At 34.5% G+C, this 26,442-nt stretch overlaps 1 protein-coding gene and 1 long non-coding RNA gene across 6 annotated transcripts in view; one reads left to right on the top strand and one right to left on the bottom strand.

The window, feature by feature from the left end:
* LOC113418127 (contactin-4-like) overlaps positions 1–26,442 on the bottom strand; it is a 356,259-nt gene that overhangs the window by 86,630 nt on the left and 243,187 nt on the right. For all 5 annotated transcript variants that reach the window (XM_087954600.1, XM_087954599.1, XM_087954602.1 and 2 more), the window contains exons 11-12: positions 25,150–25,300; positions 807–934 (exon numbers count right to left, since the gene is read on the bottom strand). In XM_087954600.1, coding sequence (XP_087810726.1) covers positions 807–934; positions 25,150–25,300 — 279 coding nt within the window. The remainder of the gene's footprint in view (positions 1–806; positions 935–25,149; positions 25,301–26,442) is intronic.
* On the top strand, positions 477–12,079 carry LOC148132005 (uncharacterized). Its single transcript, XR_015747488.1, has 3 exons — positions 477–543; positions 7,490–7,539; positions 12,049–12,079. It is a non-coding gene; the product is annotated as an uncharacterized LOC148132005 (long non-coding RNA).

Genomic DNA, 26,442 nt, shown 5'->3' with positions numbered 1-26,442 from the left:
GAGGTTTCAAATATTGCATAGGCAACACCACACATTCTTCAGAAGATAAAGAAATAAAACTAATATAAAATTGTATTGATAAAAGGAATCCAAAGCTATTAACATTTGGGTGGCTTTACATTCTGGAATAGTGTGGTGTATTTAATTGCAGCCAATCTTTTTTTAGTCTTGCTCCCAATCTGTTACAGAGGATCATCTTTAGTAAGAATTTTGTATTATTTCCTTCGCAGTGCTGTTTTGTTCACTTTTCTGCTTACTCTGCCGAGTGGTCTGTGGTTTTCTGACACAAACACCTGCACTATTATCATAATAAGGCACATTTTCTGAACAAAAGAGATGCAAAAGCAAATGTTTTTGAAACAAAAACAATGCATCTAGTTTAAGAGTTTTACAAACCTTGAAGTATATGTGTGAATATGGCATTCACTTTATTATTTTCAGTGAGTCTTTTTTTTATTAACACTATTTTTGTGTAGATGAGAAAGGAATTTCTCACCTGGTATGAAACCTGAGGAAGAATAATTAGCATGAAGAAAAATAATTGTGAGTGTAAGGATTTTCCTCTAAAAAATAAAATAACAAATATGGCAATTATATTTTTGAAGTACTTAATTCATATCTGTATATATATACTCTCTCTCTCTCTTTATCTTTCTCTCTGTTTTCATATATATTTCAGAAAAGTAGCTTTTCAGAAATCTACATGCAAATTTAATCATTTTTACAAACTTTCCAAGAAGTACAAATTGACAGATATCTTACTGGAACTCAGCCTAAGGAACTATCTGGTGAAGGTAACATCTTACCTTTTACTATCAGGTTCCCAGTGCTGCTGGCTATGCCAAAATGATTTGTTGCTATACATGTATAACTCCCAGCATCTGCTTTGGTAACATTGGCAATTTTTAGAGTTCCATCTTCCAAAATAGTATGTCTGTAAATGGATAAATGCAAGTAATACTTCAGCAAATAGAATAAAGCATATATTTTAAAACAGTTTAAACATTTAAGGAACAATTGACATTTTTATGGAAGTTGATTTGTAAGAATTTTCTGGAGGCTGCAAAGCATTAATATAAAATACCATTTATATAACTTCTTCCTATATTGGTTTGGCAACCCTATATAATGCACAAGTCACTGGAAAAATTGAGACTATCAGTTAAGAACCTTAAAATTGTTCTATTATAATGGAGAATAGCTTACTTAGTGTTGCTTAATTTTGGATGAGTTCTAGATTATTACAGCAAATTTATGATGCACATAGAATGTGATTGGCTTTAAGGATCACGTTTAACAATCATGTTGCATAAATCAATAGTCCATTCTTTTTAACATGATATAATCTATATGCATTTTCTTTCTACACCATGACTTCCAATTCATAGAGCGATCAATTCAATCGCCCAAAAGTATAAGTAGCGTTGATATTTATGATATTCAGCTCCTGATGTGTGAGACTTCAGCTTCTGATGTGTGAGAGGCAAAAGATATGTGCAAATATGATATGATAGAACTATGAACTATGATAGACATTTGTTAGAATAGAAATGTAAGACTGAACATTGACTTTCTGAGAACCAGCAAACTGAGACGGACTGAAATAAGTTGCTTCACATGAGAGGAATATTGGATCTACTGCAGACAAGCAAATAATAGAAAAAGTTGAGTAACTATTATTATTAACAAAAGAGTGTCAAAGTCATTGATTGGATGAACCCCCAAAATGATAGAATGAACTCAATTCAAGTCCAAGTCAAGCCAAATAACATGACAATCCATTCAATGCTCTAAACTACAGATGCACAAGAAATGAAATTTGAACACTTCTATGATGACTTGCAGCATTTTATTGACACATCAAGAACAAATGCCATGTTAAATACAAGTTTGAAGTGAAACAGCATGTGGAATAATGGGGGGAAATGACGTATAAAAAGAATCTAGAGACAGACTAGTAGTGGTCTGCTGAGATCGCTCTGAGTTTATGGTAAATGTCTTCTTTCCAAAACTTAAAAGATTACTTTATAGTTGAACACTGAATGGATAATACCAAAATCAAATTGACTATATATTTTGCAAAAAAGATGGAGATTGATTAAATCAGTAAGACCTCTGCTGATTGTAGCTCGGATCACAAAGATCTTCTACCAAAATTAATTAAGATCTATTCTACAAAACACTTGAGGGCAGGAGAAGAAGTAATGGGTGGAAACTTATAAAAGAGAGATCTGACCTATAACTAAGGAGAAATTTCCCGACAATGAGAAAACTTAATTAGTGGAATGGCTGGCCTCTAGAAGTTGTGGGTGCTCCCTCACTGGAGATTTTTAAGAAGAGATTGGGTAGCCATTTGTCCAGAATGATAAAGGGTCACATTCTTCAACAAGGGTTGAATTAAAAAACTTCCAAGGACCTTTTTTCTTTTATTAAAGAAAAAAAGGATAAGTACAAAAAATGGAAAGAGGGACACATAACTAAAGCAGACTATCAGCCAATAGCCCAAATCTGCAAATGAAGTCAGGAAAGCAAAGGCTCAGAATGAACAAAGACTTGCAACAAAAGTCAAAGATAATAAAAAAAGCTTCTTTCAACTTATTAATGACAAGAAAAAAGTCAAGGAAACAGTTGGTCCACTAAAGAGAAAAGATAGCAGGAAGGTAACAGACAGTAGAGAGCTGCTTAACTCATTCTTTGCATCAGTCTTCATGCAAAAAGAAACTATAGTCCAACCTATCAAAAACATAATTGTAAAAGACAGACTAGAAATAAAAATTAAAATAAGCAAGAGAATGATAAGAGAACCCCTGTCTGATCTTGATATATAAATCACCAGGACCTGATGGATTACATCGCAGAATTCTGAAGGAGCTGGCAGATGTTACCTCAGAACCATTGTACCATATTTTTAAAAAATCATGGACCATTTGGAAACTGAGCGTTGGAAAAGAGCAGATGTGGTTCCCATCTTCAAAAAAGGGGGGGGGGGGGAATCAGATCCAGGAAACTACAGACTAATCAGCCTGACATCAATACCTGAGAAGATACTTGAAAAAATAATCAAAAACAGATAGGTAAACATCTAGAAACAAATAAATAACAGATAACAGATAATCAGAGTTGGAAGGGAACTTGTAGGTCATCTAGTCCAACCCCTCCACCCAAGTGAGAGACCATACACCATTTCTGACAAATGACAGTCCAATCTCTTCTTGAAAGTCTCAAGTGATGGCGCTCCCACAACTTCTGAGGGCAAGCTGTTCCATTGGTTGATTGTTCTCACTGTCAGAAAGTTTCTCCTTATTTCCAGGTTAAATCTCTCCTAGTTCAGTTTCCATCCATTATTCCTTGTCTGGCCTACAGGTGCTTTAGAAAATAGCTTGATCCCTTCCTCTGTGGCAGCCCCTCAAATATTGGAAGACTGCAATCATGTCTCCCCTGGTCCTTCTCTTTACTAGACTAGCCAAACCCAGTTCCTGTAACCGTTCTTCGTATGTTTTAGTCTCCAGTCCCCTAATCATCCTGGTTGCTCTTCTCTGTACTTTTTCTAGAGTCTCAACATCTTTTTTATAATATGGTGAACAAAATTGGATGCAGTACTCTAGGTGTGGTCTTACTAAGGCTTTATAGAGTAGAATTAGTACTTCCCTTGATCTTGGTTGTATCTCTCCGTTAATACAATTTAGGATTGCATTAGCTTTTTTGGCTGCTGCTGCACACTGCTGGCTCATATTTAACTGGTTGTCCACTAAGACTCCAAGATCCCTCTCACAGTTACTGCTATTGAGCCTGGTTTCACCCAGTCTGTATGTGTACTTTTGGTTTTTCTTGCCTAAGTGTAGGACTTTACTTTTCTCTACATTGAATTTCATTTTGTTAGATACGGCTCAGTGTTCTAATCTGTCAAGATCCATTTGGATCTTGAGCTTATCTTCTTGGGTGTTAGCTATTCCTGCCAGCTTAGTATCATCTGCAAATTTGGTAAGTTCCCTCATCTAAGTCGTTAATGAAGATATTGAAGAGTACAGGGCCTGAGATGGAACCTTGTGGCACCCCACTGCTTACTTCCCTCCATGTAGACTTTGAGCCATTAAGGACTACTCATTGAGTACGGTTTGTCAGCCAGTTGTGAGTCCATCTAGTGGTGGTGCTATCTATTCTGCTTTTTTCTAGCTTACTAAGAAGCAGGTTGTGGTCTACTTTGTTGAATGCCTTGCTGAAATCTAAATACACTGCTCAAAAAAATAAAGGGAACACTTAAACAACACAATGTAACTCCAAGTCAATCACACTTCTGTGAAATCAAACTGTCCACTTAGGTAGCAACACTGATTGACAATCAATTTTACATGCTCTTTTGCAAATGGAATAGACAACAGGTGGAAAGCATAGACAGTTAGCAAGACATCCCCAATAAAGGAGTGGTTTTGCAGGTGGTGACCACAGACCACTTCTCAGTTCCTATGCTTTCTGGCTGATGGTTTGGTCACTTTTGAATGCTGGCAGTGCTTTCACTATAGTGGTAGCATGAGACAGAGTCTACAACCCACACAAGTGGCTCAGGTAGTGTAGCTCATCCAGGATGGCACATCAATGCGAGCTGTGGCAAGAAGGTTTTCTGTGTCTGTCAGCGTAGTGTCCAGAGCATGGAGGCGCTACCAGGAGACAGGCCAGTACATCAGGAGACATGGAGGAGGCCATAGGAGGACAACAACCCAGCATCAGGACCACTATTTCCGCCTTTGTGCAAGGAGGGACAGGAGGAGCACTGCCAGACCCCTGCAAAATGACGTCCAGCGGGCCACAAATGTGCATGCGGCTGCTCAAACGGTCAGAAACAGACTCCATGAGGGTGGTATGAGGGCTTGACATCCACAGTGGGGGTTGTGCTTACAGCCCAACACCGTGCAAGACGTTTGGCATTTGCCAGAGAACACCAAGATTGGCAAATTCGCCACGGGCGCCCTGTGCTCTTCACAGATGAAAGCAGGTTCACACTGAGCACATGTGACAGACGTGACAGGGTCTGGAGACGCCGTGGAGAACGTTCTGCTGCCTGCAACATCCTCCAGCATGACCAGTTTGGCAGTGGGTCAGTAATGGTGTGGGGTGGCATTTCTTTAGGGGGCCGCACAGCCCTCCATGTGCTCGCCAGAGGTAGCCTGACTGCAATTAGGTACCGAGATGAGATCCTCAGACCCTTGTGAGACCATATGCTGGTGCGGTTGGCCCTGGGTTCCTTTTAATACACGACAATGCTAGACCTCATGTGGCTGGAGTGTGTCAGCAGTTCCTGCAAGACGAAGGCATTGATGCTATGGACTGGCCTGCCCGTTCCCCAGACCTGAATCCAATTGAGCACATCTGGGACATCATGTCTCGCTCCATCCACCAACGCCACATTGCACCACAGACTGTCCAGGAGTTGGGGGATGCTTTAGTCCAGGTGTGGGAGGAGATCCCTCAGGAGACCATCCGCCACCTCATTAGGAGCATGCCCAGGCGTTGTAGGGAGGTCATACAGGCACGTGGAGGCCACACACTACTGAGCCTCATTTTGACTTGTTTTAAGGACATTACAACAAAGTTGGATCAGCCTGTAGTGTTTTTTTCCACTTTAATTTTGAGTGTAACTCCAAATCCAGACCTCCATGGGTTGCTAAATTTGATTTCCATTGATATTTTTTGTGTGATTTTGTTGTCAGCACATTCAACTATGTAATGAACAAAGTATTTAATAAGAATATTTCATTCTTTCACATCTAGGATGTCTTATTTTTGTGTTCCCTTTATTTTTTTGAGCAGTGTATATTATGTCCACAGTATTTTGCTGGTCTACTAGTTTAGTCACTATGTTGAAAAATGAAATAAGATTGGTTAGGCATGATCTGTTCTTAACAAACCCGTGCTGACTGCTAGTTATTACTTTAGTTGTTTCTAGATGTTGGCAGATCTGTTTTTTATTTTTTCCAGTATCTTCCCAGGTATTGATGTTAGGCTGATTGGTCTATAGTTTCCTGGGTCTGTTTTTTTTTCTTTTTTGAAGATGGGAATCACATCTGCTCTTTTCCAGTCCTCTGGTAGTTCCCTGGTGCTCCAGGATTTTTGTAAGATATGGTGCAGTGGTTCTGAGCTGACCTCTGCCAGCTCCTTTAAAACTCTGGGATGTTATCCATCAGGCTTCGGTGATTTGTGTTCATCAAGATCAGACAGGTGTTCTCTTACTATTTTTTTGCTATTTTAACTTTTATTCCTGGTCTGTCTTTTACAGTTATGTTTTGGGTGGGTTGAGCTATAGTTTCTTTTTGCGTGAAGACGGATGCAAAGAATGAGTTAAGCAGTTATGCTTTCTCTCTGTTGCCTGTTACTTCCTTGCCATCTTCTCTCTTTAGTGGACCGACTGTTTCCTTGATTTTTTTTTCTTGTTATTTATATGTTGGAAGACACTTTTTAAATTATCTTTGACTTTCGTTACAAGTCTTTGTTCATTCAGAGCCTTTGCTATCCTGACTTCGTCTTTGCAAACTCTGGCTATCTGCTGATATTCTGTCTTAGTTGTGTGTTCTTCTTTCCATTTTTTGTACTTGTTCTTTTTTTCTTTCAATTTGCCAGAGAGATCTTTGTGCAGCCATGCTGGTTTCTTCTTGGATTTCTTGTTTTTCTTTCTCAGTGGTATTGTGCTGGTCGGGGCTTCTATGATTATACTTTTTAGAGTTTCCCAAGATTCTTAAGTGGTTTTCCCCTTTAGGATTTTCATCCATGGAATATTTGCCAAGTTCTAACTGGTAGCCAGTAGAAGTCTGTTAAAAACAGATCATGCCAAACTAATCTTATTTCATTCTTTGACAGAGTGACTCAATTAGTAAAGCAGTACAATGCTGTGGACATAATATACTTAGACTTCAGCAAGTCATTCAACAAAGTAGCCCTCAACCTACTTCTTGGTAAACTAGAAAGATATGGGATAAACAGCATCACCATCAGATAGATTTGTAACTGGCTGACAAACCATATTCAATGATATGGGTCCTTAATGGTACTACATCTACATGGAGGGAAGTAAGCAGTGGGGTACCACAAGGTTCCGCCTTAGGTCCAGTACTCTTCAATATTTTCATCAAATGATTTGGACAAGGGGATAGATGGGGAACTAATCAAATTTGTTTTGATCCATGACATCTTTTCTAAAGTTCTTATTAATGCCGTCTACATGATTTTTATGTAAATGTATTATTTAGGATATGGATTTTCTGGTGAAAATTCATTTGCTAGTTTGGTAATTTAAAAATATCTTAGACAACAGACCATTTGTAGTTTATTTTAATACCAAATGAACTATTTCTAATAGACTTTGGTGAACTTAATTGAACTTTCATTGAGTTGAAATTATCCTTAGGAAATTAATAGTCAATTAATGAGTGTACACACAAACAGAAGCACATATTCCCAAAGGTAACCTAATGTTATTCAAACTATTCTTACTTTTCAGGAGCACAAGGCTATCATTTGTCAGAAAAGTCTGGTAGAGATTTCTTCAAGGTACAAAATGTTCACCACGTGCTCTCATTGCTTTTACACAATTTCAAAACAGATATGTTTTATAACTTTAAGAATTACACATTCTTTCCTGGGACTTGCTGTGAGGATGTTACTATATCCATGAATTCTACCTGCTAACCTCTTTCCAAAAACAGTTTAAATTTCTAGCCATACCTTTTATCCCATAAATTGTTTGGGGACTCTCTACCTCAAAAAAATTTGCTTCTGCAATATATATACTATGTTCATACCCAACATGTATCCATATTACCTTCAGAATTCCTTTTCTAAATGTCTTTCATAAATAAGCACTATTTAATAGGAAAGAGAAAGGGCTAATAGGATGATTGCAAAAGAACAATAGAAAGAAGATGCCTTTATTATGAATTTGGGGGAAATGGGCTATGTTAAGAGTCAACCAACCAGTTGCTCTAACTCGGGCCTATTAAACTGGTGTCATGCAGGCCAGATACGTCATGCACAGGCCACATCTGCCCTGGGTCCGCAAAGGCAAAACCGCCACAATACATCACAATATGTCATGTGATGCGATCAAATTTGACATCCATACTCTGTTTCCTTGAGGGGATGTTGACTTGAAAGGGCAGGAGGAAAAAAGATGGGATATCAATCTTGGTATTCTAGCTCAAGAAAGCAATTCCACTCTAAGGCTATAATTCAGTATACTGAATTAGGTTATAGTGACAGAATCTGGAAAGTTCCTTGTATTTTGCTTCTCTAATTTTTTATTTCAGGAAGGGACCAGTCTAAGCCTCTTCCCAATAATGTTTCTTTTTCAGGACATAAGGAATGCTTTTGCCCATGTTGATTCTCTTATGTCTTCTGAATATTCCCTTGAAGGCCATATCCACTGCTCTACAGTGTGTAATATTACTTCCTTCTTGTCTGCAATAAAGCAACATATTTTGCACTGCTGGCTGTTAACTAATCAATGAATATGGGGTTGAGTTTTGAGCAGGGATTTATTGCCATGACTGGATAAAGCCTGACAGAGATTACTGGAATCTTCTTTGAAGTACTATGAGTTATTATCAAAGGCAGGCCAAGGTGGACCATAGTGTAAACAAGATGAACTCAACTCAGTAGAACCTAATGATTTCTTGTTATAAGATTTACTTATGCCACATTTACATTGGGTTTAATAAAATTTGTTCAGATTTTTAGTTCAATAATTTTTAATTATTTTAAACTTTATCATTAATCGGTTAAAATACTGTTAAGTTTCACTTTCAATTCCTTAGATACACATCATCTTGGAATGGCATTACACATGGTGTTAAATGTTTGAATCATAAAGTAAATTGTTAGTGAGTTATGTACTAAGCTGGATAACTATTTGATTTCAAAAACAAGAGTAGGCTGCAGTTTAATGAAAAATTATTTTGGTTTTCTTGAAAGAATACATCTAAAAAATCAATGTGGAAAATTCTGGCAGTTTACATAAAATAAATATTTAGTCAATAAATATACAGTATAGACATAAAGATCTAATGGGATCTTTTAAGAAGATTAGAATCCATAGGGTTCTGAATATAACAATTTTCTTCAGCAGTATGAAGAAACTACATTTTACATATTTTTATAACCAAATAATACTTTATCAACAAATAATACTGATAGACATACGACCACAATTGAGCCAAAAATTTATCTAGCTGAGTGAGACTTGCCCCATTTTATGAACTTTCTTGCCACAGTTATTAAGTGAATCATTGCAACTGCTAAGTTAGTAACATGGTTGTTAAGTGAATCTGGTTTCCTGTTTGACTTTGCTTTGCCTGAGACACTGTCACCATCACGAATCAGTTGCTAATTGTCTGAATTTTGATCATGTGACTTATAGTCATAAGTCACTTTTTCAGTGATGTAACATTGAAAAATCACTAAATGTAAGTTGAGGACTACCTATATGAAAATAGTTCATAGTCTTTGTCTTCTGAGCTAAACTTGGAATATAGCTTTGCTGGGCTCCAATATCAAGATGCTTCAAAATGTTTTTTCACGAGCCATTAATCTTTTATAGAGCAGTGGGCTCCCTTTAATATCTATGAATTCTGACAACCCTGAATAAAAAAATTGGAGATGTAAATCTGCTGATACAATATAGAAGCTAGGTTAACACAAATGAGTTACATCTGGACTGCTTTTTAGTTATGTTTTTTTATCTGCCATAAAAAAGAAAGTGATAATTGAGCACTGGGAAAAATGAAACTGATAATGAAGTATTCTTCCTTTGCTATAGAGATAGGTCATCTTATCTATTATGTATTACATTATCTGTAAAATACAGTAGCAGTTGATCTTTGTGGCAGACAAGGTATTTCAAAGCCACTGTGACTTAGAATGCTTCTGGGTTTAGGAGATAAATCAATGCTCTTTTTATTAAAAGTAAAAGCATTTTTAACTTCAAAGACTTTAAAATGTGATGGGTGCTTCCATGTTACAGAGCTGTGTAGCTAAATCAGACCTTTAGAAAATTACATAAATGTAATAGAATTTCGCATTTTAAAGTTATGTCAATCAGAAAGTAGGACAATGTTAATCATATAGACATATTTACAAACATGGTTTCAGGAAGCAATTTTGAATGTGTTTTACTGAATCACCCTGCCTATGAAATTTCCATGGATCTGTTAAATCTATTGTCACTCCATGCTTTTCAGCTTTGGATGACTTTGAAATATTGATTTGTCCCTGACCTATGATTCATTTAAAGAGTCACTCTTACCTATAAAATGTACCAATAGAATATTGAAGAAAAAAAATCAATACCTTTCAGTATGTTTTAAAAAATGACCAGCTAGCATCCCTGTACAGCAGGGATATCAAACTCAAGGCCCATGGGCCTGATGCTTAGATCTGGCCTGCAGGGCCACCTTGGAAACAGCAAAGGACTGGCCCATGGTGCCTCTGCCAGCAAAAATGCAGCTTGGGAGGGCTGCATGTGGCTCTTGCGAGCTCCATTTTTAGTGGCAAGAGGTTACAAGAGGCCATCGTAGCTGGAAACGGAGCTTGGGAGCCCAGGAAACAGAGCTGGCAGAGCACTCGGGCCACCACAGGAGTCCCCAACACAAGTGACATCAAGCTGGCCATGCCCACTCTGGCCCCGAGGTCAAACGCAACCCTGATGTAGCCCTCAATGAAATCAAGTTTGACACTCCTGCTATACACGAATAAGTAGCCTCAGTTTATGTTTTAGTGACATTCTGACTGGATTAAAACAATATTCTGAGTACTTTATGCTCTAATAATGTGACATAATACCACACAAGACTACAACACCAGATTTTTGTTTTGTGCCATGCTCTAGTTGGAACAGATTAACAGAAATATAAAAGATGGAAGAATGTTGGAAAAAGATTTTTAAAAGGTTGTAGAATATTGCGGCAAGCCTGTAATGAATAAACTTATTTGTGACCTTCACTGACAACCTGTCTGTTATCAATCCCCTTTAGATATTCAAAAAAATCTTCATGACCAGTTATGTGGCCATGCCTTGGGCTTCCATTGAACCAGTAATTTATTTATTCTCCTTTAATGTAGCATTTGATATTTTGGGTTGTTAGGATATTTATTATTGTGCTTTTTATATTTGAATTTGCTGTTTCTATATTCTTTTATAATATTTATTGCAGTGTGCTGGCCAGAGTCACCTTGGGTGAGCTGGGCAGCTGTATAAATTTGATAAATAAAGCAGAAGCAGGTGAAAGAGGTATGCTCCCTAAGGCTAAGTCTTAGCCTTATATGCAGATGCTATTTACAGGTTCCTACACTACAGTTTATTAAAGCCAGGTGGGAAACAAATAGGTGTTCCCTTTCCATTCTCATAGCTGAACTTCACAGTAAGCAGCGTTTCATTAACATCAAGTTTGTTCATCCTTCACATATCTTCACAAAAAATGTCTTAATCAAATGTCATTATAAATAGCTTTTTTTAGTGCGAAGTATACTTATGAATATTGTTATTACTGTGGTAAAGGTTACATCATGCTGCAATGAGGACATAAATTATGAGTACATCATACAGACTGTTTAAGCATATGTAAGAAATATAGATCATGTTTAAGCAGAAGGATGATTTTTCCACAGTTCAATTTTATTGGGTCATCTCTGGTTCTACTACTCTCAAGGCATAACTCTTAATGGCTGAAGTTTCTTTGCTTGGTAGCAAAGTATTTTTAACCAAGAAATTAAAGGAACATTATCTGTGTTTCAAGAGTTTTTAATGAAATTTCAATGAAAAAATATGAATTGATCTCATTGATAATGCTGATAAAAAGAAAATTCAACCAATAGAAAGCTCTGGAGGAAGGACACAAATAAATTATAACTAATACTTAGTATAAACAGCATGATTATAGTTGTTCTCTTTTAATATTGTGTTCATCTTTTAAAAATATACATAAATCATATGGAAAAATGCCAATTTTAATGGGTTTTTCTAATCACCTTCAAGATAATGTTCCTTTTTTTTTCTTTTCTTCACAGAAGCTTTTTCAGGGACTAACAAACAGTCTGGAGATGGCTGTGAAATCAGCCAGGTAATATGTATTAATGACTAAATCATCTGCATGAGCTGAGGAGAGGTTTTCCTCATGAGACTAATCTGAATAAATGCAAGTAGTTTTAAATGACAAATATTTAAAGGAAGAGGAGGCTGTTATAGGGGTAGTCCTCAATGTATGAGTGCAAAATTTCTGTTACTAAGAAAAACATTTTATAAGTGAGTTTTGCCCCATTTTATGACCTTTCTTACCCAGTGGTTAAATCAATCACTTCAGTTTTTAAATGATTCTGGTTTACCTATATGGAATATGAATGTTTGTAAAGGAATTGCCAATATTTAAAAACTGGATCTAAATATTTCATTCAGTTAAAAGGAATATATTTGGAGATAGCATACAGTAACTTTCTGATAGTAAAATGTGCATCAAATTAAAAAAAAATTATGACTTTTTTCAAATATTGAATGATAAGTTTCAGAAAGAGGTTGATAAGTTGAGGTTGTTTGTATCCATTGTGTGAATAATAGCAATGGCAATAGCACTTAGACTTATATACCGCTTTATAGTGCTTTACAGCCTTCTCAAAGCAGTTTACAGAGTCAGCATATTACCCTCAACAATTTGGGTCCTCATTTTACACACCTCGGAAGGGTGGAAGGCTGAGTCAACCTTGAGCCTGGTGGGATTCGATCTGCCAAATTGCAGTAGGAGTAGCTTGCAATACTGCACTCTAACCACTGTACCACCAAGGCTCCTATATAATGTATTTGATTTATAGTCAACTATTGGAAATAATGGATGCTTGTGTACAGATTTTTTTAATACAATCACTTTTTGATCACCAAGTATATACTGAGGAAGTAGTCAAGAATCTAGTGTAAAGTTATTATTAAAAGTAAATATGTGGACTGTCAGAAAACTAGTTTAATGCTACAAAATGGTTAAACTAGTGATTCTAAAGACTAGATGATGATGATAATAGGTATTTATTTGCTCCCCATCTTGCCATAAGTGACTCTGGATGGTTTACAACATTAAAAACAAAAAGAATATCACCACCACCCCCAAGAATATTTTGTCTAGCCTAGGAACAATACAGGAAATTATCCTATCTTATTTTATTAAACACGAGTGTGTGAAAAACATCAAAACTTCAAAAGGGCACTTGTCTGGCTTAATATCTAAATAGCTTCAGAACAAGATAGGCTGTCCCCAAGAGAGTTGTCTATAAGAAATTTCATATCTTTGAAGATAAGAAACAACTTCTTAAATTGTATATAGAAAGGCAATGTATATGTCTTTCAGCATTAACATAACAGCAGCGTTGTGATATTCTTCAAGAAATATGGTACCTTACAGTGGATAGGAGTGATTTAGCCAAGGGCATTTTTAACACAACAAAAAATAAATGTGTTCTGCTGCAGAAACAAATGGGAAGGATTTTATTTTAAATTGATAGCTGTAATGCAAGGGAGTTTCTACAAAAAAAAAAGAACAAAGAACAAACCCTTCAAATGTCCATGTACAATTTTAAAAAATAGATTATCCTACACTATTCATAGTACTGTACCTCCAAATTATACAAAAGAGAGACTTGTAAATAGAATTGTACACATTTCTATGTAGCAATTTCTCCCAGCATAAGTGTTCAAGTTTAAAAGAACAATATTCTGAATGTTGGTGTGTATTGCAATACAAGGCAGTGTAGTTAACAGTTCCCACAGTGCTGATGAGCTGTTAAATGAGGTAAACAAAATATAAGTTCATTCTATTAAATTTAATGTAGCTTACTCCCAGGTATATATAGGTACCCTGACATTTCTTTGTAGCTGATATATCATCATTTATGTGGAAAAGATAATAGAAGAGATTTACAAATACAGTTTTGTTTCAACTCTGATATCCTGGACTGAAGCAAACAAATGTATTGAACATGGTGTAAAATCCTACAATAAACACACAAATTGTTAGTTTCTCTCTCTCTCTCTCTCTCTCACACACACACACACACATACCCTAACGATCAAATCTATACCAGATCTAAAAATAAATAAAATAAAAAGAACTGCTCCCCTCCATTTCAAAAAGCATGCATTCTAACATAGGATTCCAAAACCTGACATGGAAATCTATTATCACTTAGACCACTTTTGAATGACAATTGCAATGGACAAACTCCTGGTATAATTAGCAACTGTGAATTGCAATTACTTGGAAGAACAATTCAATTTTGTAAGAGATAAATTGCTTAGAAAACTCAAAGGTGAACAGATTCTACTATGATTAGGAGGAAGGTGGCTTGGGGAATATACTTTGGTCCCAGGAGAAGGACAAGGTTGTAATAAAATGAAACTTCAGGAGGTCTTTATAATTGCCAATCACACTGAGCTTCATTTAGCCTATTGCTTATGAAAAATGAGCAATTAGATTTTTTTCATCTCTCTAGTTCATACCTAATTCTTAATATTAATGATGTGGAATGTTAAATGTACTTCATTCAAAAAAGCAAATTGCTGTTGGAAATGTATTTCTTGTATTCTCACCAGGAATCCTATACGCAGGTTTGAGATAGACATGAACTAGATTTTTGTCAGGTTATAAAGGCTAATATTTCCTATAAAATAAAAGGGATGATTTGTTCTAGTGAAAAAGTCATTGTTTTTTTACAATATTATTTTGCATAAAGAAATGCTTTGTACTAGCTTTTATTAATATGTGTATACTAGAAAGCAACATTTGTTCTCCACTTAATTTTTCCTTGTAGTTTAATTTCATATTTTCAAGGTAAACATAAACTAGATGACATTTTTGAGAAAGCCAAGAGAAAGATGTATTAATAATTTTCATATATTTACAAGATTACTGAAGTCAGATCTAAGTGTGAAAATACATGCAGATTGTCTAAGAAGACAATGTTCTCATATGCTAATAAAGTTAATCTGAAAAGAAATTCCAAAAGAAAATAAATTAATGCTAAAAACAGAAAGAACAGACTTATTAAATTTGTTCAGTATACAAATGAAAATAAAATAAATTAGGTCTGTAGAAGCTGATTATAAATTATTGCTCAGGTGTCTTCTCATGAGTTAATGTTACAATGCTCTGTTCTTAATTAGTCCATAACTAACATAATGGTTCATTTATTAACCAACTCCAAATATATATTTCTGTCCAGATTTCATAACTGGTCATTATCATTTAAAAAAAAACGCTCTCTGATTTTTATTGTCAATTAAATGTTTTTATCTATCATGTTCATATTCCCTTCCTCCTATTAGCCTCTTCTTTATTTCACCAGCCCACTGTCTATCTTTATTTCTTCCTAAATCCACAAAACTTTTGTCTATTGACATTTTTACCATCAACTGTAAATTTACTAAGCATGCAGATTTCCACTATTTGTCTTTTAATTATTGAACATTAATTCAGAATTTTTATTTTTCATTTTTATGTTCATAAGTGGTCTAGATTTTTCTTCATCCAATCAACAAAGTGGTCTTATCTACATTTCTCAAATGTAAGTGTTTCAATTTTCAGTTTTGCTTCAGGTTTCATTTCATTTCTACTCACCCTGCCATTCTTTTTATATATTTACTGTACACATTTGAAAATCTGGGACAATATCTGTTTTGTCTCACTTCTTTCTCTCTTCAGACTACTATTATAATTATTAGAATAACTTTTTATCCTTCTAAAACTTCCATATTAGAACAATGAAGTGTTCTGTCATTCCCATTAGATTTAATATGTTATGCATTTGGCATGATCTACAAAATAAGGACTTTATTATAATGTATGAAGAAAATGTAAATTTTCTAGTATTTTCTGGTCCTTTTCATTAACCACTTATACCATCTATCTTACCTCCTCTCTTTCTTAACTAAGTGTAAGTTTGTATAACATTTTACACTCCTCTCCCCTGGGGCTCTGGCTTTATACCATCTTAATCAAAACATAGCTTCCTTGAGTAATTAGTGTAAAGCTTCTATTAAATGCACATTATCTTCCAAATATTTACTTAATTATCCCAAATTCTGGGCACATACATTTGCTTAATAGTCTAAGCAAATCTTGTTGACATAGTCTATTATGACTTTACTTGTCTCTTATCAATCAACATGTCATCTATTTTCTCTTTGACAGTCAATTTACAGCTTTTTTTACCTCAGTTTCTACTGAAGTTAGGTCACGATTGTCTTCTCCCTCTACAAATATTTCTATCATTATGTAATCTCATTTGCAAATGATTGAAAGAATGAACCTTATTGTTTTAAAAGCTTTGTCTTTTCTTGACTCTTCCTACCTTTGTTGTATATTAACCTATGTTTTCTCTGCTCCTAAACTGTGCTCTGATTTTCCTTTTGTTCTTATATTCCTTTCTTTAATAACACTTTCACTGGAGATACCTTCCTTGACCTTCCTTGTTTGAAATCAGAAGCCTGCATTCAACTTCTACTTGCTCGGGGCATCCATCCTCCATGTTTCCTTGGTTATCAGAACAGCTTACACTGGAAACCTAGATCTTTTTCTTTCTGATACCTGATTTTTTCCCCATGGGGAGATAGGATTTGGTTTTCATATCTTGCTTTAGCTCTTCAGATTCTTGTATGCAGAAATTAAACATGGTGAACCTGTTCCTAGTCCTTGCATTTATCAGTGACAAAGCCTTATGTTTTAAGAGAAGAAAATCCCTTGTGTGAATCTTATATTCCAACATTAATTTGAACTTTGCATTATATGTTAATATATGGAAATGAAAGATGTGGCCTTTTAGATGTTGCTGAACTTTCCATTTTCTAGCCAATCCACCTAATAATTGCAAGTGAATCTGGGATGTGCCATTCAGCAACAACTACAAAGCCAGCCATTGGATGAGAAGTGGAACATCTTCAAAAGAACAAACAAGAAAGTCCAGTTGCCTCCTGAAAAACCACCTGTGGGACAACCATGATTTGAATCACTGATAATCTCTATAGACTACAAAGCCATCCTTCCCCCATCCTGGATTTTAAAAATTCAAAAGAGGGTAAACAAAACAAAAATAAAGTTTTCCCATCATTTTACTGTGAGCCTTATCTAAATTGCCCTGAGCATAACATATCATACTTACAACCAGTATAGATCACTAGGGTAGCCTGCCTCGTTATAATTCTATTCTATCCAGCTGTAAAAATGTATCAACAATTTATTATTTTTAATTGTAGGAAAATATAAAGAAACGTGTTTTGGACCTTCCAGCCTAGAAATATATAAACTATGTGTCAACCTAAAATAAAGTGAGGCCATTTTTTTTGCCAGGTGGAAAAAAATCTCAATGACAAATATTATCATTAAAGTATGAAGCAAGTCTCTAAACATAAAACAGAGTGTAAGGGGAAAAGGGAGGGTAAAAATAGCATGTAAAGAACTCCAATAAAATCAAAACAGTCAACCTAGCTATTCTTTTATTATTCTTCATTTATTACCACTTTGAATGATGCAGATGGAAGCATTATTCCCATTCTCACTATCCCAAATCCCTTCAAAGTAGTTTGAAACTCAATTTGCAATCATCTTCATTGCTATAGACTTCAAATATAAAGGACATGTAAGAAATACCATGTTTTCCTGTCATCTGACGATTTCCACATCTGAGAATACAAAAACCATCCCAACAAAAATATATTCCAGTGTATAAAATATTATATAATATATTATATTAAATATATTATATATATTAAATCTCTCTCTCTCTCTCTCTACACACACACACACAATATCTATATATCTATCTATATCTATATCTATCTATCTATCTATCTATAGCAGGGGTCTCAAACACAATTTACCTGGGGGTAAATTATATGGCCTTCAGCTTTGTTCGGGTATTTTCCCACGTCATAGTAGTGGTGCTTTTAAAGTTGTAGCAACGTTTCAGCAGAATCTCATCTGCCATCATCAGGCTTCTGTATTGTGTATATACTGTATTGTGTATATAGATATAGATATATATATATTTCTTAAGTTTTCGCGGGTACTTACATGTATGGCATTCAGCTTTGTTCGGGTATTTTCCCATGTCATTGTAGTTGTGCTTTTAGAGTTGTAGCAACATTTCGGCAGAATCTCATCTGCCATCATCAGGCTTCTGTATAGTGTATATACATATACAGAAGCCTGATGATGGCAGATGAGATTCTGCCGAAACGTGCTACAACTTTAAAAGCACAACTACAATGACGTGGGAAAATACCCGAACAAAGCTGAATGCCATATATATATATATATATATATATATATATATATATATATATATATATATATATATATATATATATATATATATATACGCACACACACACACACACACACACACGAAATACTACTCAGATATCATCACAAAATCTCCACAACCGTAAAGCCTACAAACTTGAAATTTTGGCTTCTAGGTGCTCACTAAGAAAGGATTTTTCTAAATGACCATCAGAGCATTAGTATTTCCTATATTATTAACACGCTCTGATTCTAAGGAGTTCTACTTCCCCACCCCACCTGAAAAAAAATCTGTTCCAAATGCAAAACACAAGCAGAGGATAGGAGTTTCATGGCAGCAACCAGCTTTAGTACAGAACAGTTGAGCTAAGCTATGCCCAGGCTCCTTGCTGTCTCCTTTTTACTCACACAGCAAATACTGTTTCAGTTTCCATGTTTCAGTTTCCAAACAGCCCTCAAATCTTTTTGTCCCCCAAAACTAAGCCCGATCACATAGTTCTGTAGCGAAGCACAGGTATAGAGCTAGTATATTATATTCCAAAGTATAAGATATATAACATAAAACAATTACTATATATTGCATTATACAATATTATGTAATAAACATATATAATACTGTATATATAGGTAGTCCTCAACTTACCACCATTTGTTTAATGACTGAAGTTACAACGGCACTAAAAAAGTGCGGTTGTGTTTTTCACACTTATGACATTTGCAGCATCTCTATGGACAACTAATCAAAATTTGGATGCTTGGCAACAGGTGTGTATTTATGATGGTTGCAGTGTTCCAGGGTCATGTGATCACTTTTTGCAACCTTGTGACAAGCAAAGTCAATGTGGAAGCCCAATTCACTTAACAAACGTGTTACTAACTTAATATCACTTAATATCTGTGGAAAAATACAAAAATATAAAAATATAAAAACCATGCCAGAAAGAAAGAAAAAGAAAGAAAGAAAGAAAGAAAGAAAGAAAGAAAGAAAGAAAGAAAGAAAGAGGAAGAAGGAAGAAGGAAGGAAGGAAGGAAGGAAGGAAGGAAGGAAGGAAGGAAGGAAGGAAGGAAGGGAAGAAAGAAGAAAGAAAGAAAGAAAGAAAGAAAGAAAGAAAGAAAGAAAGAAAGAAAGAAAGAAAGAAAGAAAGAAAGAAAGAAAGAAAGAAAGAAAGAAAGAAAGAAAGAAAGAAAGAAAGAAAGACCATCAGATCCAGCAGAAGAGACATGCTACTCAATCCTATCTGCTATGAAGCTACAGTTGGTTAGTCTCAGCAGGAAGGCCTTCTATGCTGTGGCCTTTATGCAATATCTTCATTCCCAAAGTGTGATTTGCTTCAGCCCTTTGAATTTTTCCAGAAGCCCCTGAAAACCTGGTTGTATCATCAGTCTGATAATTCTATTATCTTTAATTGTAAGAAAGAATTAAAAAAAACACCACATTATGTGCAAGACGAAGATCGCAAGATTATTAACTATAAAGGAGCAAAAGAACAATGATGTGAAAAAAAAAATTTATTACAGAGAATATATTTTGTTAAAATAGAAAGCCACATCAGATTCTTTGTGTGTTTAAAATACTTCTTGCTTTAGAAAAATGGCACAATGATTTTGACAGGAAAGGGGATAATTAATGGTAAACTCTTGGGCTCAGTGAAAACTAAGTTATATCTGGAGAAAAGAAATAAATCACAACAATGAGAAAAGATTTAGCATCAAATAACACATAATGAGGTAGTCTGAAAATAAAGACTTTTTTTTTCACTCATCTGCATTGTACAATGATCTTTTGTCTGAAACAGAATTGGTTAGAACAGGGGTTTCCAGTATTACTTTTCATATAATTATGTTACATTACATTATATTATTTTTATAATACTCAATTATAAGGCAATACTTGATCTGAACTGATAGTAACTAAGCAGTTTAGCCAATTAATATCAGCCAGTGGGTCTTAAGTTTTATAGAAGGTAACAATGACTTTACTTTTAACCATTCAGATTTGATTGGGGTAGTATAAAATATTGTTAAGTATATAAAGAAACTGACATTACCTCTAGTTTAGATTTTAAAACATTTTAACAGTACCTGAGTATTTGGAAAGATGAAAGACTAGAAAGTTGAAAGAAAAATAATAAACTAAGTCAAACTTGTTTTATGGTTAGCTTACGATTGGCTGAGAGTTGCAGGTTTCCATTGTGCTCATAGCTGCTAATATCGACTGAACTCTTAAGACTAACTGGCTCATTTCTTATTTATTTATTTATTTATTTATTTATTTATTTATTTATTTATTTATTTATTTATTTATTTATTTATTTGATTTGCCAATTGTTTACAAGATAATAAGTATAAGTGTATACATAGTTGTGAATACATGAAATGGGTACATATAAGAAAAATAAAAGAAGAATAAGAGAAACAATAGGACAGGGACGGTAGGCACGTTGGTGCGCTTATGCACGCCCCCTACAGACCTCTTAGGAAAGGGGTGAGGTCAATAGTAGACAGTCTAAGGTTAAAGTTTTTGGGGTTTGGGGAAGAAACTACAGAGTCGGGTAGAGTATTCCAGACATTGACCACTCTGTTGCTGAAGTCGTATTTCCTGCAATTAAGTTTGGTGCGGTTAACTTTGAGTTTGTATCTATTGTGTGCTCTTGTGTTGTTATGGTTGAAGCTGAAGTATTCATTGACAGGTAGGACATTGCAATGTATGATTTTATATACCATGCTTAAATCAGACCGAAGGCGGCGTAATTCAAGGTTTTCTAGTTCTAGAATTTCAAGTCTGGTGGCATAAGGTATTCTACAACGAGTAGAGGAGTGGAGAACTCTTCTTGTGAAATATTTCTGGACTTTCTCAATTGTGCTAATATCAGATACGTAATGTGGGTTCCAGACTGATGAACTGTATTCGAGTATTGGTCTAGCAAATGTTTTGTATGCTCTGGTTAGTAGTGTGATATTACCAGAGAAAAAGCTACGTAGGATTAGGTTAACAACTCTTAATGCCTTTTTGGCTATGTAGTTGCAGTGGGCTCTAGCACTTAGATCATTAGAGGTGAGTATTCCAAGGTCCTTTAGAGCTTGGGTCATCAACAAGATCTTGACTATTCAGCTTGTATTTTATTTTCTGATTTTTTTTTTGCCAATATGTAAGACAGAGCATTTATTTGTTGAGATTTGAAGTTGCCATTTGTTTGACCATTCTGATACATAGTCAAGATCTTTTTGTAGGGTATCAGTATTGTCTGTGGTATTGAACAGCTTTACATCATCAGCGAAAAGAACGCAATTGCTCTTAATATGATCACAGAGGTCATTTATGTAGAGTATGAAGAGAGTTGGTCCTAGAACACTGCCTTGGGGGACACCACTATTGACAGGTACAGAATTTGATAGGACGCTCCCAATTTTGACCATTTGTTGTCTGTTTGCCAGGAATGCTTCTATCCAGTTATGCAGTTGTCCAGAGATACCATAGGATTTTATTTTTAGGAGTAGTTTGTCGTGTACCACTGAATCAAAGGCTTTACAGAAGTCTATGTAGATTGCATCTATTGCTTTGCCCTGATCGAGTTGTGTCGTCCATATGTTTTTGCAGTGTAAGAGTTGCAGATTACAGGATAGTTGTTTTTTTTTAAACCAAATTGTTTATTGGAGAGTAGGTTGTTTGTCTCTAAGTGGAGGATGATGGATTGGTTAATAATTGATTCCATGACTTTACAGGTGACGCAGCATAAGGAGATTAATCACTTTGGATTTAAGTTTTTATTTTCTGGCTTTGTTTAAACTTTAAGAACCTTAACACTGGCAAATTTTATTGAATTCACTAGGTTGAATGTCTTCCAATCCTTTTTTTAAAAATACAGTTTAAAGATTTAAGCACTGTATAAGTTTAAAGATTTGTATTTTTTGGGGGGGGGTTATACAGCAAGAGGATGATAGCTGTTGGCTTTGGAAAGTTTCTTTAATGTATCTCTTTATTTTGTAGCTGTATAAGTTTTATTTGCATAATATAAAAAAGGAGGGGTGGGGTTTTAGAGGATGGGTTTATAGAAACTGGGGAAGATAGGGAATGAAGAAATGTTTGCTTTTATTTTAAGAGTTAGTGATATGGTCTTAATGTTAGTGGGGCTGAAGGGGAAGATTTATTTTTTTTCTTTTCTATTTTTATCTTTTTATAAGTTTTACTTGTATTATATAATACCTAATGAAATTACTGAGAAAATGAAGAAAGTACAGGCTAAACATCCAGCAACTGAGACTAAGATCTAAATGAATGCTTATGAATAATTACTCTTTATTTCTTGAACCAAAGTTCTGAATTATAATATATGTAAATCTGTTTCATAGCATTAAATAATTTATTTTCTGCAGTATTTATGGCACTTACTTCTCCAAGAGATGATTGCCATTATTATGGTGATGAAGTATCTTTAATGAGTACAATTGTGTAACTGTACTCTAGGGAAAAATACTTCATGCAAAAGTATAGCTTTCAAGTACCATTAAGAGATACCTTTAGCTATTTTACAAGAAACAGTAATTCTACTTGATGAAAGTAATCCAAAATCTAAAATCATCCATCCATCCATCCATCTCTATCTATCATCTATCTATCTATGCAAGATAATATCTGCATCTTGAGAAAGTATTGATCAGACATGATTCTACTTTGCTATCTTTGGCAGCTTCTAGAAAAGAAGACCTAGATGCGCCATAAAATTAATGTTATTACTTTGTCTAGACACTCAGTTCAAATATGACACTCTGCTGCAAATATTACAGGCAAATCACTTAGGTGTTTTCATCGAATAATGAAATTCTGTACATCTCTAGGACCTCCTAGAATTAAAGCACAATGCACAACAGCCTTTTTTCTCCGTTTTGCATGGATGCCTTTTCAAAATTAACTTGCACAACCATGAGTACATGGTTTGAAATATATTGAAATATATTTTCAATCCTTTTTTTCAGAACTGAATATTAAAAGAGCTTTTGGTATTGAAAGAAACTTTTAAAATATCTTATTCAAGTAACATAATTTCTTATAATAGTTTAAGAATTACTCACTTAAAAAGGAAAACAGCATTGGTTTGAGGATGATAGGAATAATTTTTTTAGCCCTTTAAGGGGAATATTTTCATCTGTTGTTTTAATATTTCTATTACAGCTTAGTTATATTTTCCCAACAATTCCACAAGGATATTCTGTTTTGGTAAAGCCTTATCAACTTCAGTTTTGCTTAAGTTTTAAAAGTTTTATCTATGTGCATCACAGGGCAACCATTTTTGAATCAAGACACATCATCAGATAGGCTAATATATGGCTCCCTCTCCATTTATTTGACCTCAATACACTTTGCATTTAGAAAATCTGTGCAGATGTTTATCTTTCACTAAGTTTTTTAACATTTTTAAAACTTTTTAGATTGAAGACCGAGTATACATTTAATTATCCATGGCTCATTAAATAATTAATGCACAAATTTATCTCATCTGGCTGTTCAGTGGAATGGAATAGTGAGATCATTAATCTATTAATAATAGTTGTACAACTTTGCCTACATGATTGTGACCATCGTGACTATTATTCCTAAATAAAAGTGGTGCTATTAAAGATCTATTATTTGTTTTCCTAAAAACTACATAGATTGGGAAAACATCTTGTTTTTCAATGTTTAAATTGGGTGTCAGATTTACATGTAATATTTTTAATTCGTTATTATTATTATAATATATTAATATATATAACATGGTTTGGCAAGTCCTAGAATTCCTGAAGCAGTATCTCAGGTAGGCACAATTTATGAAATAAATGTACATATTATATGAAACATGAATAGAAATAGCTGCTTTCCAGGGTAGTTATGAAACATGTTGAGGGTACAGTATTTTTGGCATTATTTAGTTCATTGTTTATTAAATTGTGGTCCTAAACCCCTGTGAGTCCTCCAAGACTTTCTCAAAGTTTCATGAAATTACAATTAATTGGCAGCCTATTTTGAAAAATAATAAAATATTAAAATCCTATCAAACAATCGTAAGAAGCAATATTGGGAGTGGATGCATCTATAGGGTAAGGATTGGCAGAACCTAGGAGTGGAGTTAAAAGAGGGATCAGCCTAGAATCTCAATGTAGCCACAAATGAGCTTAGTCCAATCCTCCCCAAAACAAAATTCTGTTGAACCTTATCTAACTCCTAGAAGGTGCTAACCTTTAATTGAAAATATTCCTGTGGATAGGTATAAATCAATTTAATTGGACCTTCACCTATGGACCTGATCTTTTGGACCTGTCAACATCAATTTTGATACTCTAAATTTCAATTAATATAGTTCCAAACAAACAAAAGTTCTTTTGGATTCTTCCATAGTTTTTTTAAAGTGAACAGTGGTCCTGGGAGAAAAATAAATCCCTTTAAGAAACATTTACTTGAACAAATTAATAAATATATCTAGTCTATTTACTTCTTTGTGCACATTATAAATAATTATCTGAAAGATTTTGATTGATTTTGGAGTACGATTGCAGGACTTTACAGCTGCCAATCATTTCTTTATAATATGTTACTCAATAATTAATTTTAGAAAGCTGAATAATAATGACGAGTAGCTGCAAAGTTCCAGAGAGATTGCATTCTGATAATTTATGAAAAGATTTCAAATAAAAAGTGATCTTCAAAAAAAAACAAACCCTGAAGAATGAAACACATACTATGTGTAAGTTTGTTTGTTTTATCTAGAAGTTGTTTATCTAGAAGTTGTTCCTGATTACATTTTTTTAAAGTCACACAAAACTCAATAGCAACAGAAGTTGTATTTTCATACATTACCTCTCACTTTCCTTTATGATCTCTTTTCCTTTCTTCCAAGTAAAAGTTGGCCTTGGAGAAGCTTTAGGCTTACATTCAATGGTTGCATCACTACCAACTTTAACAAAAGTTATTTTTTTTAAGAAGTTTTTGGAGAAATCTGGACCGACAGCTGAAAGATAACAGAGAACTCAGAATTAGTGAAAACTGCCATCAAATTGTCTTGAAATAAATGCTGAATTTATTCTGAATTCTCTTAGAATGTATCATTATTGGTTTATGTTATGATATGTACAGAATAACCCTTGAGTAACAAGGATATGCACATAGAAACGTTTATGAGAGTAGTTATGAATAATTTATTCAGCCACACACAGATACACTAAATTGAGTTAAAGTTTACTTTAAGAAATAGCACAGTCCAATAAATGGTCCAGGTCATATACTTTTACCAGTCCAAAGAATATCCAATTACAAAGTCTTCTTACTGGTTGCCTTTGTCATTTACAGTAAACAAAAATATCAAAGTATAAGCACAGCATACATACAACAGAGAATCTTAGACAGCAACAGAATGTCACAGAGAGCAAGCTATGATCTCTAGCTCCCTCTTATGGTAATTTGCAATATAATCAACCAATTGGAATATAGTATAAATCAATACAGTGATTTTGTCTTAAAGCTACAAACATACATTGTTGGTTTATATATTGCCAACTCAACTAATTGGTGTACAGATTCCTAACAGTTTACATAATTAACCTTTAGAATATCCCCAAACCATAGTTAAAAGAGATAAATAAAACAAGTAGGACATCAGTTTTCATTAACTAATTCGTTTGGTACATTCTCTCTATTCCTGAAAAGGTATTCCAGAGGTTGACAAATCAGCTAGGACAATGAACATTGTGTTCCGAATAATCACTGAAAAGGGTTGTAATCTTGCACCAATTAAATGTTGGATGGAAAACAATGTGATTATGAAATACATGTTAAATTCCGTGATAGTAAACATTGGATGTGGTTCCCTAGGAATTTCATGACCTTCATGGTTGCTTATGATAATAACTTGCTTATGAACTTGCGTATCACAAATCAAATAATACAGCCAGAACTTTCATCAGTCCCACTTGAAATTCCCCCACCTCCACAATAGCAATTCATATCTCTGTGCTTTGCCTCCATCCTTGCAAATAAAATTACAGATTAGGAGATGACAAATAACACCTATGAATGAATGAATGAAACAAAATGGTAGATGGACTACAGAATTAAAGCCTTGACCCTTTTTACATGCTTGTGATGCATATTTAA

The sequence above is a fragment of the Notechis scutatus genome, chromosome 2 (genome assembly GCF_049901735.1).
Source record: "Notechis scutatus isolate UNSWTSFEM ecotype Mainland chromosome 2, rNotScu1.2, whole genome shotgun sequence".
NCBI lineage: Eukaryota > Metazoa > Chordata > Lepidosauria > Squamata > Elapidae > Notechis > Notechis scutatus.
Note: the sequence above shows the minus strand (reverse complement) of the source record. Positions and strands in the feature narration are given on the sequence as shown.